This window comes from Coffea arabica, chromosome 10c, assembly GCF_036785885.1.
Source record: "Coffea arabica cultivar ET-39 chromosome 10c, Coffea Arabica ET-39 HiFi, whole genome shotgun sequence".
Taxonomy (NCBI): domain Eukaryota; kingdom Viridiplantae; phylum Streptophyta; class Magnoliopsida; order Gentianales; family Rubiaceae; genus Coffea; species Coffea arabica.
This window is the reverse complement of record NC_092329.1, coordinates 17,248,643-17,266,102: the sequence shown is the minus strand read 5'-3', so window position 1 is coordinate 17,266,102 and position 17,460 is coordinate 17,248,643. Positions and strand designations below refer to the sequence as shown.

The following is a 17,460-nucleotide window of genomic DNA, read 5'->3' as shown; positions in this document are numbered from 1 at the left end:
ACTGGAAGTGTCTCCCCTTCACCTAAGTATACATACTTTAGGTGTTTCGGCAGTGATTTTAGTTCCAAGACAGGTGCCTGCACCACAGATGGAAGTAACCTTTTGTGAGGTTTAGGTATAAAAATGGGTGCGAGGTCATACCTTGTCTTCGTGGTTGGTAACGTTTGCAATGATCCAATCACGCATTTAAGCTCTTCACTCAACTCTACTCCAGAGGTCGTTTCGGACTCGAAGTGCCTGGTCAGAACGACCTCTAGCTCATCCCTGCCTTCAATTTCAAAAACCTCCTGTATAGCAGCGTCAATAACATTTATCGAGAAAACAGAGCCAACATTTGAATCGGATGGATATTTCATGGTCTCAAAGATGTTAAAGTGAACAATCTCACCATCAAATTTCATAGACAAAGTACCCTTATTAACATCAATTTTGGTTCGGGCTGTGCTAAAAAAGGGTCTGCCTAACAACAAAGGTGACGGATCACGGGAGTGTTCATCCTCCATGTCGAGCACATAAAAATCAGATGGAAAAACCAATTCATTAATTTTTACCAAAACATCTTCAATCAACCCGTCAGGGTATGCATTGGTCCTGTCAGCTAATTGGATTATTATCCCAGTCTCTTTCAAAGGGCCTAAGTTCAATGAAGCAGAAATGGACTTTGGCATGACATTAATCGAGGCTCCTAGGTCTAACATGGCCTTTCCAATCAAAATATTACCTATCCTACAAGAAATAGTAAACATACCTGGATCTCCGCATTTCGGTGGAAGCTTTCTTTGTAGAATTGCTGAAACATTCTCCCCAACTATAACTCGTTCATTTCCCTTCAACCGCTTGCGGTTGGCACACAGGTCCCTCAAAAATTTTGCGTACCTGGGTACTTGTTCAATCGCATCCAGTAGGGGTATGTTGATCTCCACCTTGCGAAAGATCTCCAGGACCTCTTTTTCCTTGTCTTGCTTCTTTGGTTTCTCTAACCTGCTAGGAAAGGGAGGTGGATTAGTTTTAGTTGTAGGAATTGGGTTCGAGGGTACCTTTGCATTTTTGTTGTCTGTGCCCTCCTCTTCCAATTCTTTCTCAATCCGTTTTTCGTCCTTGTCTTTAGGAATCACCGGTTTGGGTCCTTGAACTTCCTTGCCACTCCTTAAGGTCATTGCGCTTACATTCTTTGGATTTGCCTCAGGTTGAGATGGCAACTTTCCTTGAATTTGGAACTCCAAACGGTTGATTGTTATAGCCATTTGATTCATTTGATTTTGCAATGATTGCACCTGTCCCAATTGATTTCTCATGCTTTGCAGGTCTGAATCCGTCTTTTGTTGGTTAGCAAGTAATTGCTTCATCATCTCTTCCATGGACGGACTTGAGTTTGAAGAGGATGGTGGTGGTGGTGGGCGAGGATGATACTGCTGTTGGTGCCCTTGTGATCTATTTGGCACAAAGTTAGACTGCCTATTTCCTCCATAGCTAAGGTTGGGGTGATCCCTCCAACCAGGATTGTAGGTGTTTGAGTACGGGTCGTACTGCTTTCTTAGCGCGGGCACGTGGCCAGCCATGTTCACCTGTTCTGCCGTTTCTTCTTGAACCAGTGGACACATTTCCGTAGGATGACCCACGGCAGTGCACACCCCACACACTTTGGCTTGTGAAGCACTCCCCACAGCTAATTGTCTTACGAAAGATGTTAATTCGGAGATCTGCTGTTGGATAGAGGACGTTTCCACCTCATTCACCCTACGCGTCGGGATGTCTTCTCTTGAACCAAACTGCTGTGAGTTCTCAGCCATCCCTTCAATCAACTCCCATGCTCCTCGAGGGGTTTTGTTCACCAACGCCCCTCCACTTGCAGCATCGATTATGCTTCTGTCCCTGAAAAGCAACCCCTCATAGAAATATTGAATAAGCAGTTGCTCACTTATCTGATGCTGAGGGCATTTGGTGCACAGTTTCTTAAATCTCTCCCAGTACTCATAGAGAGACTCGCTAGGGTGTTGTTTGATACCACATATCTCTTTCCTTAGGCTCGCAGCTCAAGACGCCGGAAAGTACTTGTCCAGAAATTTTTTCTTCAATTGGTCCCACGTGGTGATACTACCAGGCGGTAGGTAGTAGAGCCAGTCTTTTGCGGAGTCTTTCAAAGAGAAGGGGAAGGCCCTCATCTTTATTTGCTCTTCTGTAATTCCCGGGGGTTTCATACTGTTGCAAACGACGTCGAACTCTTGCAAGTGCTTGTAGGGCTCCTCGCCTGGTAGACCATGGAAAGATGGCAAGAGATGAATTAGACCAGATTTTAGTTCAAAGGGAGTGTCATCATTTAAATTTGGAAAAGTAATGCACAAGGGCTGCTGATTTAAATCAGGAGCAGCCAACTCCCTTAGTGTTCGTGCATTTGCCATAGTGACTTTCTCTTGGTCTGAATCACTCGAATTGTCACCAGACAAATTTGTCGGCTCAACCTCTGGATCAAGTCCCTGAGGTGCAATACCGTATTGCTCTTCTCTGAGCTACCTGGTTTCTTTCCTCGTTTTACGCGCGGTCTTCTCTACTTCAAGGTCGAAAATTAATTCGCCTGTACGAGAAGAACGAGGCATAAACTAGAAAAATACCAGAAAATTAGAACAAAAATGAACTTAAAAAGAAACAAATAATTAACGCCAGTCCCCGGCAACGGCGCCAAAAATTGACAGGTGTCGTGCCTGTGCAATAATAAATACCTGCTTAAGAAAAATAAATTTTCTGTGTATAGTAGTAAGCAGGGTCGAATCCACAGGGACTAGAAAAAATTCGATTCTTTTTAAATTCGAGACACGAGGGATTTTTATCAGATAAAACTAAAAATAAATAATTAAACAATTTAACTAAAAAATAATTAAACAATTTAACCAAAAATAAATAAATAATTAATACGAATGTAAATGGAAATTAAATAAATAATAAATAAATTCTAGCCAAGGATACAACTACGTAGACACAGTCCATTCATCCGATCATTGATGCAAAGAAGGTTCACTTAATTTTATTAACAGGTTAGTTATAGTCGTCGATAAGCTCTAACGACCAGCTTTTCCTTAATTTATTGATAACCAAGGTACGACCATTGATTACCCCTAACCAGGAAATACTCCTAGGTACGACCGTAGAAATTAATTTCCTAATTGCATTAAAAACTAGAAAAGCCTAACCCAAATTAATAACACGCTACGAGGGTTATTTAAATCAGATTGTATGTTCCCCTAGTATGTGAAAATACTAATTGTCACTAATATTAACCAACTAAACAATTACGGATTTAATTGATTAATTTGACAAGAGATTAATAAGTCAAATTGCACATCGGGCCCTTGATATCCAATTAACAAAATAATCCCATGGAAATTAAAATAGAAAACATGCAAATATTAACAAATTAAGGAACACGTAAAATTAATTAAATCTCACAGATATATGGGACTGCGTCGTCGCGTTGATCCTTGACTAGATGAGAAAATTAGCCACGCCTCATAAGAAAATCTTCACACAATTCAATTGAATTTAAAGACATCATCTTTCTTCGATAATTGAGAGAGTGAATAACAAAGCTTTCGGAAGAGAATAAGAAAATTGCACACTAGAATTCAACAAGCCAAAACAACTCCCTATTCTCTCCTCCGGAACATCCCTCGAAGAGAAAACTAAAACTCCTCTTCCCAGACGGAAGAGAAGAAGAAAAACTAACTCCGGAAATGTGCGGCTCTCCCACGCATAAAAACAAGCCAATTCGAAACTTCACTCCACGCTCACAAAAGAAAACATTCCTTCCCTACCTAATCAACTCCACCGAAAACAAAAGCAAAGCCAACTATGGTTTGTCGGTTTCCTTTGACCAAGTGCACAAGTTCACAAATAAGAGAGCAAACCAAAAATGTGTTTTTACACAATGGTCAATTCTTCACGGTCCCCACCTAATTGAGATGTTGGCCAGTCAAATGCAATTCAATTCCTTTTCATCATAGAAAGAAATGGACGTTGGTTTACACCATGCATATGGGCCAATTGTATAGAGTTTCACAATAATCTTCTCAAGAAGGTTTCTGCTCCACTTTAATTTGCGGTCCCCACCAATTTTGATATGTTGTCTAGCCAAATTGAATTCCCAAATGCAATTCCATTCTTTCTCGTTGGTTTGCACCAGAATTGTGTAAAGTTTCACAATAATCTTCTCAAGAGGTTTCTGCTCCAATTTCTGAAATTATATCCAAATACCAAATATAAATATATATTGACAATTAAAGCAAATTAAAGCAATATTTGGCAAGAATAAAAAGGAAAATTAACAATAAAATTACTAACAATTAACATCCTATCAATTCTAATTTCCTAGAGTTGGCAAAAAAGATGGAGCACTGATGAAACAAGGTACAGATTGATCTAATGTCCTCTATTAATGTAGTCATCTGCTGATTGTTGAGCCTTGCTCCCTTAATGGCATCTACCACCTTGCGGTTGTCCAGTTCCATTCTGATGTTCCTCCAGCCTTGACTTCCAGCTTTCAGTAGAGCTAGCCTAACTGCAACAACCTGGTCTTGTAAGGTGTCGCCTGATAACCATTCTCTTAGTGCCCAAATTGCTTGCAATCTTCCCATGTTGTCTGTTGCTGAGATTCCAATCCCTACTGCTGCTTGCCTTTTGTCCTGACTGGTGTGGATCTTTAATATCAATCCAGCATGGCTCTCATTTTGATCTTGGTCATTCCATTGCTGTAGCTCTGTTTCTTGAGTGCTCTTCCTTGAATCTTTCCCTTTGTTAGCTTTCTCAAATTCTATCCATTCCTTCAGCGCCTTCTCAATTACCTTGGAAGGCTCCTTTTCCTTATGGTTAAACTCTCTATCGTTCTTAGCTTTCCATATCTGCCAGAGTATGTTTATGGTGAGATTGACTTGATCCTTAACACCTCTGCTGTCTTGAGCTTCCTGAATTGCTATCCACCATTTTGTAAAGCAGCCTGATAGATGTGCTATTCCATCCCATTGTACTGGTGCCAATTTCCAGATTTCCATAGCCCTATTGCATTGGAACAACATGTGCTCAATGGTTTCTTCCTTCTCCCCACATCCAGTACATATGGGATGTCCTTGCCTTGTTCTAGTATAGATTGTCTCTCTGACTGGGATACCATTGTGCAGGCATTTCCAAACAAAAACTTTCATTTTCTGACTTACATTCTGCTGCCACAATGAATTCCAGATTCTAGGATTGGTTCCTTCATAGCTTGTTCCAGCTTCTTTCCGCATTCTTGATCTCTCTGCTTCTGTTTCCTTCATCCAAATCTTATATCCAGATTGAACCGAGTACTGACCATTTTGAGAATGCTTCCACCAGTAGCTGTCCTCTATTCCAGTCATACTTATTGGTATGCTTAGTATTCTCTCAGCATCTTGTGGATTGAAAGTTTTGAATACCAGCACTCTATTCCATCTGTTATTCCTGATCAGTTCAGAGACATACTCCAGTTGACACCCCTGTGGTTGAACTGATGTTGGTCTTCCTTCAGGTCTATCTGGAATCCAGTTGTCCCACCAAATTCTGGTTCCTTTTCCGTTGCCAATTTTCCTCCTAATTCCTGCTTGCATATCCTTTCTGATATCTGCTAAACTCTGCCAGATCCAAGATGCATTCTGAGGCACCTTGCATTTGAAAATAGATTGCTTGGGGTAGTACTTTCCTTTTAACACTTTACTAACTAACAAATTTGGTTGCGTTATCAGTTTCCAAACTTGTTTAGCCAGAAGAGCTTTGTTAAACAGTTGCAGATCTTTGAACCCCATCCCTCCCTTGCTTCTTTTCTCTGTCATCTTCTTCCAGCTTATCCAGTGAAGCTTTTTCTTACCATCAGTATCACCCCACCAATAGTCTGCCATTTTCGAGCTTATTTCTCTGCACAGCTTTGAATTTAGTCTGAAACAGGACATTGTGTAGGCAGGCATGGCCATTGCCACAGCTTTGAGCGTAATCTCTTTCCCTGCCTGGCTCAGAAGCTTATTTTTCCATCCTTGCAGTTTCTTATCTATAGAGTTCCTTATGAATCCAAAAACCTGGCTCTTAGATTTTGTAATAATCATGGGCAGTCCCAGGTATTTGCCTTGCTCTACCTGTTTAATTGACCCCAGCGCCTGACAAACCTCATTCCTCACATCTGGCATTGTATTTTTGCTAAAGAACACTGATGACTTTTCCAAGTTAATAAGCTGCCCAGTTGCCTCTTCATACTCTTTAAGTATCATGATCAGTTTCTCAGCTTCTTGTTTACTAGCTTTGCAGAACACCAAGGAGTCATCAGCAAAGAATAGATGAGTGATGACTGGCGCCCCCCTGCTGATTTTAACTCCTGTTAACTCCTTCCCCATCTTTGCTTTCTGTAATAAGCTTGATAGTCCTTCTGAGCATAACAAAAATAAGTAAGGAGATAGAGGATCTCCTTGCCTGATACCTCTTGAAGGTGTAATAAGCTCCTTGTGTTCGCCATTAATGTTGAAGGAATAGGTAACTGAGCTGATACATGATATGATCCAATTTATCCAAGTAGAGCAGAATCGCATTTTCTCCATTATTGCCTTCAAAAATCTCCATTCTACCCTGTCATAGGCCTTAGACATATCTAGTTTCACAGCCATATATCCCATTCTACCATGCCTTTTATTTTTGAGAAAATGCATCAATTCATGGGACAAGATGACGTTGTCTAGGATTTGCCTACCTGGTACAAATGCAGACTGACTTTTACTAATGCATCTACTGAGATAAGGCTTGAGTCTGTTAACAAGGATTTTAGCTAGTGCTTTGTAAACCACTTGGCAAAGACTAATAGGCCTATACTGGTTAATCTCTGTGGGGCATTCAACTTTTGGGATCAGAGAGATAACAGTATGGTTTATGGCCTTTAGAATGACACCATCATGGAAGAAACCTTGGATTGCATTTACTAGATCCTTTTTGATAAGACTCCAGAATTTTTGGAAAAAGAGGGGGGACATGCCATCACTACCAGGAGCCTTATTAGGATCCATAGAGAAGAATGCATTCTTTATCTCATTTTCATCCACTTTTTTAGTCAGTTCCTTGTTCATTTGTTCAGTTATAGTGATAGGAATCCCTTCTAAGATCTCATCAAGCTCCCCAGCTGCCGTGGACTTGAACAATTCACCATAGTATTTAGCAACTTCTCTACCCAGCTCATCCTCATTTGCTGTCCAATCACCACACGCCTTTCTTAACTTGTGCAATCTATTCCTTTTCCTCCTCCCCTTCACTGTTGCATGGAAGAATTGAGTATTTTTATCCCCTTCCTTCAGCCAGCTTATTCTAGATTTCTGGTTCCAAAAAGCTTCTTCCTCATTATAAGCCACTTTTAGCTGTTTTTTCATTTCCTGTACTTGCTGTCTTTTATCATCTGATGTCGATGCCTTAATGTCTTCAATCTGTTTTTTGCACCATTTAATCTTTTCAAACGAGTTCCCTTTCTTGCAGCTACTCCATTTCAATAACTCCACCCTGCAGCTTTTTATTTTCTCCTTCACCTTAAACCATCTTGTTCCTTTACAGGGGATACTCCATGCCTTCTGGATCACTCCTTCTATTTCTTCTTTCTGCAGCCATCTCTTATCAAACTGGAACCTTTTTTTCCTTCTCTTTTTTTCTCTCTGGGTTTCCAGCACCAGCATACTATGGTCTGAAGCATGAGATTCAATGTGTGTGCAATAGGCTTCATCAAAACATTGTGACCATTCTACATTGCATAATCCCCTATCTAATCTTTCTTTTACTTCCCCAATCCCATACCAGTTGTTACTCCACGTCCATGGCTTCCCTTCATAGCCCACATCTATCAACTGGTTATTATTAATGAAATTCCTAAAATCTTGGAAACTTCTATTATCCCTCATCCTACCACCCATTTTTCATCGTTGGAGATAATATCATTGAAATCACCCATGATAATCCATTTTTTCCCCCACCCTGTTTTTCTTCTGTTAATTACTTCCCACTGCCCCCTTCTTATAAGACTATCACAGCTGGCATATATTCCAATGAACCACCAGTTTTTCTTCTTCTCCTCATCTTCCACTTTTGCCTCAATTGTGAAAGCTGTTCCTAGTACTTCAGAGATCTTCACTTCATTGTTCCAAAAAAGTGCCATACCTCCCACTTTGTTCATGGCTTCAACTATAAAGTTGTTCTCAAACTTCAAAATTTTTTTGACTTTTTCCATGTAATTTTTCCTATTTTTTGTTTCGCTCAGGAAAATTAAATTTGGGGAGAGGAGTCTGTTTTCCTCCTTCAAATGGGGAACTGTCAAGGGGCTCCCAGCACCTTGGCAGTTCCACACCAGAGCTCTCATGGTTGATTGAGAGACCATGTTGGGCTGGCCTCTTCCTCCCATCTGCTCCTGCTGCTGTTTTCCTCCTCTCCTTTTATTCTATTCTTTTTATAAGCCTGATCAGGTGCGTCCAATTCCTCCATTTCCTCATCAACAATGTAAAACTTTCTCTTGATGTTCAGTCCAGTTCCAGTTCCCAAATTTTGGATCTCTTTCAGAGGATGTCTTCCTCCAGTGTTTGTCTTATTCAGCAGTTTCACTCTTCTTCCTCTCTTAGTACCACCTCCTTTCAATTGATCAGGTTCCTCCCCATCAACCTGCATATCTATTTCCTGACTTAATCCTTCAACCATCTGGTGTCCTTTATTCCTGTTCCCCAACTCTCCCGTCTGTGCTAGTGTCTCCATTGGTACTATCTCTTCCCCCCTTCCACTCTCCACATGAACAGAAAGACTTCCTTCCTCTTTTCTCACCTCCTCCATCTTCTTTACTTTCCCAGTTTCCAATACATCCTGTGATTTCTCATCCTCCATCCCTGGTCTCTGATCTCTCTCCCTAGACCCTCCCCCCTGCCTTGCACCACTATATCTGTGCTTATAGTTTCTGTCACTTCTTTCTCCTTATCAGTCCTGGGAATTGTTACATCATTTACTACAGCTTTTCCACCTCTTTTCTTTATCCATTCTCCATTTTGAAATCCCCACACCTGTTTCTCTGGGATGTACGTATTGGATGTACTATCCTTCTGAGGGGAGCCTTTCCCAACTTGGGCTCTCAGCCAGGGACCAAATTGATTTTCCTGTTGCCCTTTTCTTATAGCCACCACATTTTTGCATTTCCTTTCACTGTGGCCAATTATTCCGCAGTTGTAACAGAAATCTGGTACCCTTTCATATCTGAAACTAATCCATTTTGTTACTCCATTCATCTTAACTGCAACTCCTCTGAGCAACGGCTGAGTCATATCAGCAGTCACTAGCATCTTAAGATGTTTTCCTTCCTTACCTCCAGAGTGAGGTATTAACACTTCCTTGACTTCCTTAAACACCTTGCCTATTTTCCTCCCAACTTCCTTAGAAATCCAGTGGATTGGCAAGTTCCAAGCTTGTACCCATATTGGTGCGAATTTAAAGGCCTCAGGGTTTTCCTCAATTCCTTTCTCCCATCTGTTTAACACTAATATTTGACTATCAATCAGCCAAGGCCCTCCATTAAGTATTCTTAACCTGTTCTCCTGGTCAGGTATGAAAAACTGGAATAGATTAGGCCCCAATTCAGTTATAGTGAGATCCTTAGGATATCCCCAAGCTACAGTGACAAAATTCTTAACTCCCGTAAAATTTGCCACTTTTTCTCCTCTTATCTTCCCAATGAGACTAGTCATACATTCGGAAACTCCTAGATCTACATCATCCAGCTCCAACCATGCTCCATCCTGTTCTAAGTTGGACAGAGCAAATTTTTTCAAAACCTCCTCCAGTTCATCCGCCATGGAGCTTAGGAGATCTAAGAGGGATTCCTCTAACTATATCAATGCAAATGATAGAATTTGACAAACTAGTAGGAAAAGGAAATACAGACTACACTCTTCTAAATGTAAAAACACTTTCAGATAGGCAAATGCAACTCTAATCGTGCATGTGAATATGCATGAAGCAGGCACAGTAGAGCAGAACAAGACTGTTGTACCTTGATTATGGGTGGCCTAGATTTGAAACAAACATTTGCTGTCTTGGTGTGGCCGACCACCTTTTTGCTTCCTCCTTTATGGTTGGCCTTTCTATCAACCCTTCAAGTCTATTGCATCCTCAAAGTTTTAAAGTATCTTTTTGGTTTTTCTAGATTCCTCAACTTCCGCACTTCAAAGGTTGTTGTCTGGTTACAGAATTTTGGCAACTATAATTGGGAATCAGAAGTATGTTGAGCTTAACAGATATCTGATCGAGTGAATAGGTGCTGGTAGCGTTTGAGCGGGGGTTTTGGAATTTGAAATTTCACTCTCCCACCCAGAGGAGAAAAAGGTCTCAGCTAGAGAGAGAAAGCTCTCAAGTAGAGAGAAATTTTTTTTACTGATTTCCTTCCCTTTACTTCGAATGCCTATAAAACGACCCTATAGGCAGTTCGAAGTCCTTTGTAGTGCACAATTAACAATTGCAACTTTCTCTTCCGTAAAGGGAAACTTGCTTCTTTGAAAAACCATTCTAATGGGCTTCAATCGGTTGATTTTACCGATGCTCTTGCATTTGGTAATTGCCTTACTGCTCTCTTCCGCTTCAACTTTGACACCCCCACCAAGGACATAAAGAACTACAGCCACACATAGGAAAGGCACATTAATACGTAGAAAACTTAGACAAGTAAACCTTTTCCTCTTTCTCAGCCCAAAAATCTCCCGGCCAAAGCCACCACCCACAAGAACTTCAACTGGCAACTCGTTTGAAACCAATCTTTCAGTGTGTGTTAACTGTAATATGCACCGTGCTTGTACAACAACAGTCTCGACTCTAAAAATTTGCAATCATTGCAATATCGGATTTGTACAGGTACTTTTGCGGGTGTTGGCGTACTATTTCTCATGATAGCTACTTATACCTTGTACAAAGTAGTGAAAAAGAGACGCAACAAAAAGCGCCAAGAGAAATTTTTTAAACGAAATGGAGGTCTTTTGTTGCAACACCAGTTATCTGCTGATGAAGGTGGGGTTGAGAAAACAATGCTATTCTCTGCTAAAGAATTGAACAAGGCCAGTGATGGATTCAATGAAAATCGCATACTAGGTCAAGGAGGTCAAGGTACAGTTTACAAAGGGATGCTAACGGATGGCAGAATCGTAGCAATCAAGAAGTCAAAAAAGGTTGATGAAAACCAATTGGGGCAATTCATCAACGAGGTTGTCTTGCTTTCACAAATCAATCATAAGAATGTGGTAAAGCTTCTAGGTTGTTGTCTGGAGACTGAAGTCCCACTACTAGTTTATGAATTTATCCCTAATGGAACCCTCTTTACCCTCATACATAATGGAAATAATGAGGAGCTTCCCTTGACTTGGAATTTGAGACTAAGAATAGCCATCGAGGTAGCAGGAGCATTGGCGTATCTACACTCAGCAGTTCAATTCCAATCTTCCACAGAGATATCAAATCCAGCAATATACTTTTGGATGAAAAATACATAGCAAAAGTATCAGACTTTGGAACTTCAAGGTCTGTGACAATTGACAAAACTCACTTAACTACTGTAGTTAAAGGGACTTTTGGCTATTTGGATCCAGAATATTTCCAGTCAAGCCAATTTACAGAGAAAAGTGATGTTTACAGCTGGGGTGGTCCTTGCTGAGCTTTTGACAAGACAAAAGCCAATATCCTCAGCAGCAACAGATGAAGATTCTAACTTGAGTTTGGCAACAAGGTTCCTGATATCCATGGAACAGGATTCTCTCAGAAATATTCTTGATCCTGAGCTCATAAATCAAGGGAATGAACAGGAGATCACAGCAGTTGCTAAACTTGCACAACGATGCTTAAACTTAAATGGGAAGAAAAGGCCAACTATGAAGGAAGTTGCCATTGGATTGGAAAGCATGAAACTATCATCAGTGCAGTCAACTATTCCAGAAAATTTTCAAAGTCCAAGCCACATTGAGGGAGAATCTGTCGTGTTTTCTGATAACAAATTATACATGGACAACTGAAGGTGATAGCTTTAGATCTGTTTCGGATGTCGATCCACTTATGAATAAGCACTAGTTCATTACTCTGTTAGTGGTTAGAGTTGTACATTAAGTTCCCAGATATGCTCATACTGGCCATGTCATGCCTTGGGCATCCTGAAATTTGTTATGGTAACAAATAAGGAGTTTATGTTTTCTAAAATAACTTTGATTATGAAAAATTTTTCATACTAACGTAATTCTTCAATGCTTCTTTTAGTGCCATGTGAATTTCTAACTGGCCATCATGCCCATCACTGGGAAGATCACCTATGGAACTTTTGCTTAATTCAGCTTTTAAGTTTAGCCATATTCTTTGAACTTCATTTAGTTCATGGTTGCTAGTTTCATTAATAATTTCATAATTCAGTATCATAAGTCGATGGCTACTCTGTCCATATTTAGTATAGTTGAAAGGCCTAAAATGAATTCAAAACAGCAGTATTTTCGCAAAGTTCCAACCCATTCTCAATTAGCATTCCATCATAAATATTGGCACGAAATTACACATCGACTTCTATAATACTTCTTCATAAAGCCTACACTCTTTTATCAGTACAGTGAAAATTAAATAAAAAAAAATCTTGCTTGCTTCTGAGTGCTAAACTGACTAAAACATTATCCCTCATTATATATATTGGCCCAAGATCGATTATTGTCTATCACTGTAGGTTCTTTTTAAGTTTTTGACTCACCAGCAAAAAATTTCAAAGCGCAAAACACAATAAAGAAGCTGCGAACATATCAATGGCGAATCCTCTCTCTCCTGAAGCCGAACTAGATGAATGTGTCAGTGTTGCCCACAAGGCTGGAGGAAATCATCGGAAGATGCCTACCGTGGCCAAAGGAGACGAATCAAGTCCTGTGAAAAGAATGGTGAGGGTCGAGTTACAGAGGCCGAAATCAGAGCAAAGGAAGCCATGCTTTCAATTATTTTAAAGATGTTCCCTTCTCATGCAGTACTGGAGAAGAAACAAAGTGGAGTAATCTTCAGGCCATGGCAGAAGGGGCGGCTGCTCCTGATTTTGTTTGGGATTTGGACCTTGTTCATGGCACTGAGGCCTTTATCTGCAATTACCAGGATGGATTTGGGACTTTAATTGCATTGCTTCACAAGGGAAAACCCATTTTAGGCTGCATTATTCAGCCATCCAAGAGAACCTAATGGTTTGCAGACTTGGAGTTAACAGGGAGAAGAGCAATTGAGATTGGAAAACGGCAAAGCAGTTTCCCTGGATTCTTGCGAAGAAGAGTTGGATTCATGTTGCAAAATGTTGAATGAAGCATATGCTGTGATCAAAGCCTGAATTACAATGTTGACGCTGAAAAGGTGAATGGTAGGATAGCTCATCAGTTGGGGCCTTTTCTCCATGACGGGAGCTGTATTGCATACGGTTCGTTGGCACCAGATCACGGTTCAAAGTCACGCTCGCGGTCGCGGTCGCGGCCTGGAACGTTCCACATCGGTCTCGGCATATCGATCGCGGTCTCGGTGAGATGCCAATTTTAAAGTATTTAATATTCTAAAAATTGTTAATAATATAAAAAAGTATGCTAAATAAAAATAATTAAAAAATGGCAAAAGAAACGGCCAAGTCAATCCGTCGCGGTGTGACTCGGCTGATTTCTCGTCTTGACTCGGGATAACTCGGAGTGACTCAGTGTAACTCGGCCGAGTCAATCCGTCGCGGTGACGACTCGGCAGATTTTTCGGCGAGTCAAGTATTTCGGTATCGTTTCGTCACGGTATCGTATTGGTAGGGGCCGAGACGGTGACGACTCGGCCGAGTCGTCTCGGTCTCGGCCGAGACTTCGAACCATGCACCAGATTCATTGGATGTGGTGATCGATTGTGCATTGGATCCTTCGTATGGCTCGTGCCTCTTGTAGAGGCCATGGGATCGGAGAGATTATTACAGATTGGGATGGACATGAGATGTGTTGGGATATTTGAAATCTAGACTTGGTCCCAGTTCCCGCTTGAAATCATGTGTCCCAAATTTCGTCTCTGTTCCGTCCCGATTAATAACTTTCAGGATTCTATTGGGGATAAATCCAACAGCACAATACATGTGACAGTTAAACAAAGACTTGTAGAGACAAAATCTGAGGCAGATGATTTGAAGCGCCCGAAAGGAGATTTCAAAATGGTAGCAGCAATGGAGAAAAAGATTCATGATCATGGCTTGCCATTCACGAATTATCATATATTATCCATTAAGAGGCCTCAAGTTTTCTAGTTTCGTTACCACTGTACTCACATTTTTGGCTGACTTCTGTTGTGTTTTGTGGAATATTTTAAGAATGTAAAGTGGCTTCTACTAGTACAAATTTAGGGATTCTGGTTTGATCTTGGACTTGGGCTTGCTGAGGCTTCCTGTTACTTAAATCCAAGCTAATTTTGTAGAAAGTGAGGATTTTCTTTTTCAGTTGTAATTCAACAGGTTATCTATGATTTCTTGGTCATTATAGTAATTAGCATCTAAGTTCCGAGTCTTGAGTAATGCCTTATTAATTAGACAAAATGCATTGGGTCCGTATATGGCCCTTTCTGTTCTTGATATAGAACTAAAGGTTCTCAAAGCAGAATGTCGCAGAAGGCTGTTGAGCGGCTTAACTTAAAGTCCAAAATAGTGAATGCCTCAGCATATAATCAGGTTTTTAGTGATAGATGCATATATCAGCTTTTACACACAATTACCTCCAGATTTAAGTCATCAGAGCAGATAAATCAGGTTTTGCATGCTATGTTATATCCAGTCTTCCTCAGTATTACTATTATAAGGACAGTGAGTAAAGAAATCATCAGTAGCTTCTTTTTGGAAGCCATAGCTTCTTACATGTCTTAGAGCCAGAAGAAAAGTTGGGAAACTATCCTTCCAACTTCAATCCCTTCTCTTTTTCATCATGTTTTATACTGCAGTATCTTGCAAGCCTTCAGAGAAGAATGAACAAATTATGTCTGAAAAAAAAAATGGAATGGAGAAATTAGACCACACTAGTCTCGCAAGGGAAAGTATGTAACTGTGTTATGTCTGCTATATTTCTGTTATCTGTCCCTTTATTCATACCAGATGTTAACACCTCTTATATTTCTGTGCTAATCCGATTCAGTGTACATATTGCTGCTGAAAATTAAGTATTGAAGCAGTAATTTGCTTCGGCTCAAATAATACGAAAATTCATTGAGGATAATATTGACATTCCCACAAAATGCAGAGGACAGAATTGAAGGAAAACAGAGAAAGAAATTGTTGTAGAGGGAGTTACAAGAGAAAGCTAGAGGAAGAGAGAGATGCTTGAGGAGAGCAATTCCATTTTTCAAGCTAAGTGCTAACATGGTTATAATTCTGGCAATGAAGAAAATGATCCTAACGTTTAGGTAGTGGCTGTCCTAACTAACTTCAGCTTACAGAAGAAAATTAACTGCTAAGAAGTGGGCTAGTGAGTGACTGCCATCCGAAATAAATTACAGAAGGCGTGATCGCCAGACCAAGACATTATCTTGCTGGAATAAGAAAACGTGGTTTTTTCTTGACGATGTCACTCCATGCATTCTGTCATGTTTCTTCAAGAATTAAACTCCCAGCTTCTAATGAATGGCTTACCTCGTATTTAAGATGCCAAATCTGAATTTCTTCAGTTAAAAACTATTCCTTCAATCTGCTTCATGACATGTATTTCTGCTAATTTGTCCAGTTATTAATAACAGAGGTAAGATAACACATGTTTTTTTTTTCTTTTGGTTGACAGAGGAAATTGCAAAAGATTTAACCCAGAGGAAAGGAGTTTTAACGGCCAGGTGACTGTGTTAAATGGCCATACTATTTCAACTTGTATAGCAACACGTGTCCTAATTGTTCATTTGAATTGACTACTGAATCTTATTTTATCAATAAAATGGTCAAAGCCCCGAAATATCCCTATTGGCTTGATCCCCAGCTGCAAATTGCTGCAACATTTCATTTAGACGTTAACATATGTGCAGAGAGTGTACTTTGGCATCTCACATGCGTACATTGATCTTCATAAATGGGTATATTGGGCGAGGCAAATAGTCAAAAAATAACCCCTAAAATAGATAATCAGATGGAGCTATGGATGAATTTTGATGGAGTTTGGAGAACTAGTTGGATAATTAATTCTAGACAAAAAAAAAAAACACCAAGATGAGACATTTAATTGAAATTTAGTGGTCACTTGCGCACCCTGGCAAGTGGGGACAAAATTGAACTGCCAATTATGCATATCACTATATTTACATGACACAATCACTTAACTTTTAGTACTGATATCCACTTGTTATACATAAAAGCATGATTTGTGAGTAGTGAGCTTCACTAAACTTCCAAGATACTACTAATTTTAGTACTTAAGCGTCTTTTGTAAACGAAATTGCCATGAAAAAAAATATCTTTTGAATGAAGAACAATAAATATAGATATTATGTTAGCCAACCCAAACTTAAATTATGTTTCCGCAAATTTGGATACACCTATAGATCTTGCCATGGTTGATAATCAAATAAAAAATAGAGAAAAAGCAACTCTTGGTATCCTTAGGATTCAAAAAGTTTGGATTGCACTTTCTGGAGAAAATTGTTTTCTATCTTCAGTGAATATTTTTTTTTATATATTTTCTAATCACTTTTGTTTACCTCATATTATATTACATTTTAAAAAGTGCTAAAGTAATTTTTTTCTCGAAAAATTCTTCGAAAACTGTAATGCCAAAAAACTTCTTACTCTCATGTGGCCGACATTTCTACATGGTAAAAGCTTGGATAAACTCGATCTATAGTCCCACGTGTAGACCAAGAGACTTACAGTTTGCCACGACCTCCCATTAAATCATTCACTGCTTTCACCATATTAATAACTCCAAGTCTGTTCGCCAGCAGGCCTCATCTCCACCTCCTCTCCTGAGTTCCTCTGCCACCACTATCAACAGTGATCAACACCACCACACCCCACATTTGTAGACTCATGAAAAACACATCAACTCCTACCAATGAAAACATCCTCCTCCCCCACGAAATCTTTCTTGTAGATCCAGAAATCAGAGGAAAGGTAGGAGTGATGAATTTTCTTCCTCTCTTCTTCTCACAAGGCTTTCTACCCAAATGCGCCCCCCCCAAACCACAAAAACACCCTTTCGTCTCCTTTCTCTCTTTAAAAATTCAATGGATGAAAAATAGGATTTTGTTCCTGAAATTTGGGTCTTTAAGAATGAATTCCAAATTTCAAACGCTTAGTTCAGAAGGCAGAATCGGTTGATAGTAACAAGGGGAAGAGAGAGAGAGAGAGAGAGAGAGAGAATTTGAATATCTGAATATTTACTATGGGAGTGTTTGGATAGCACTATATTAACTATACTATGTAGTTGGGATGTTTAA

At 39.9% G+C, this 17,460-nt stretch overlaps 1 protein-coding gene, 1 non-coding gene and 1 pseudogene across 2 annotated transcripts; 2 read left to right on the top strand and 1 right to left on the bottom strand.

Moving 5' to 3' along the window:
- The first annotated feature begins 1,920 nt into the window (after positions 1 to 1,920).
- On the top strand, positions 1,921 to 2,027 carry LOC140016326 (small nucleolar RNA R71). The gene has a single exon (XR_011822723.1). It is a non-coding gene; the product is annotated as a small nucleolar RNA R71 (small nucleolar RNA).
- A 2,307-nt stretch (positions 2,028 to 4,334) lies between these two features.
- On the bottom strand, positions 4,335 to 7,922 carry LOC140015837 (uncharacterized). Its single transcript, XM_072068662.1, has one exon. It carries the CDS (start codon positions 7,920 to 7,922, stop codon positions 4,335 to 4,337), a length of 3,588 nt encoding a protein of 1,195 aa, XP_071924763.1.
- Positions 7,923 to 10,827: 2,905 nt separating this feature from the next.
- On the top strand, positions 10,828 to 12,219 carry LOC140015836 (wall-associated receptor kinase-like 9; annotated as a pseudogene).
- Positions 12,220 to 17,460: the final 5,241 nt, after the last annotated feature.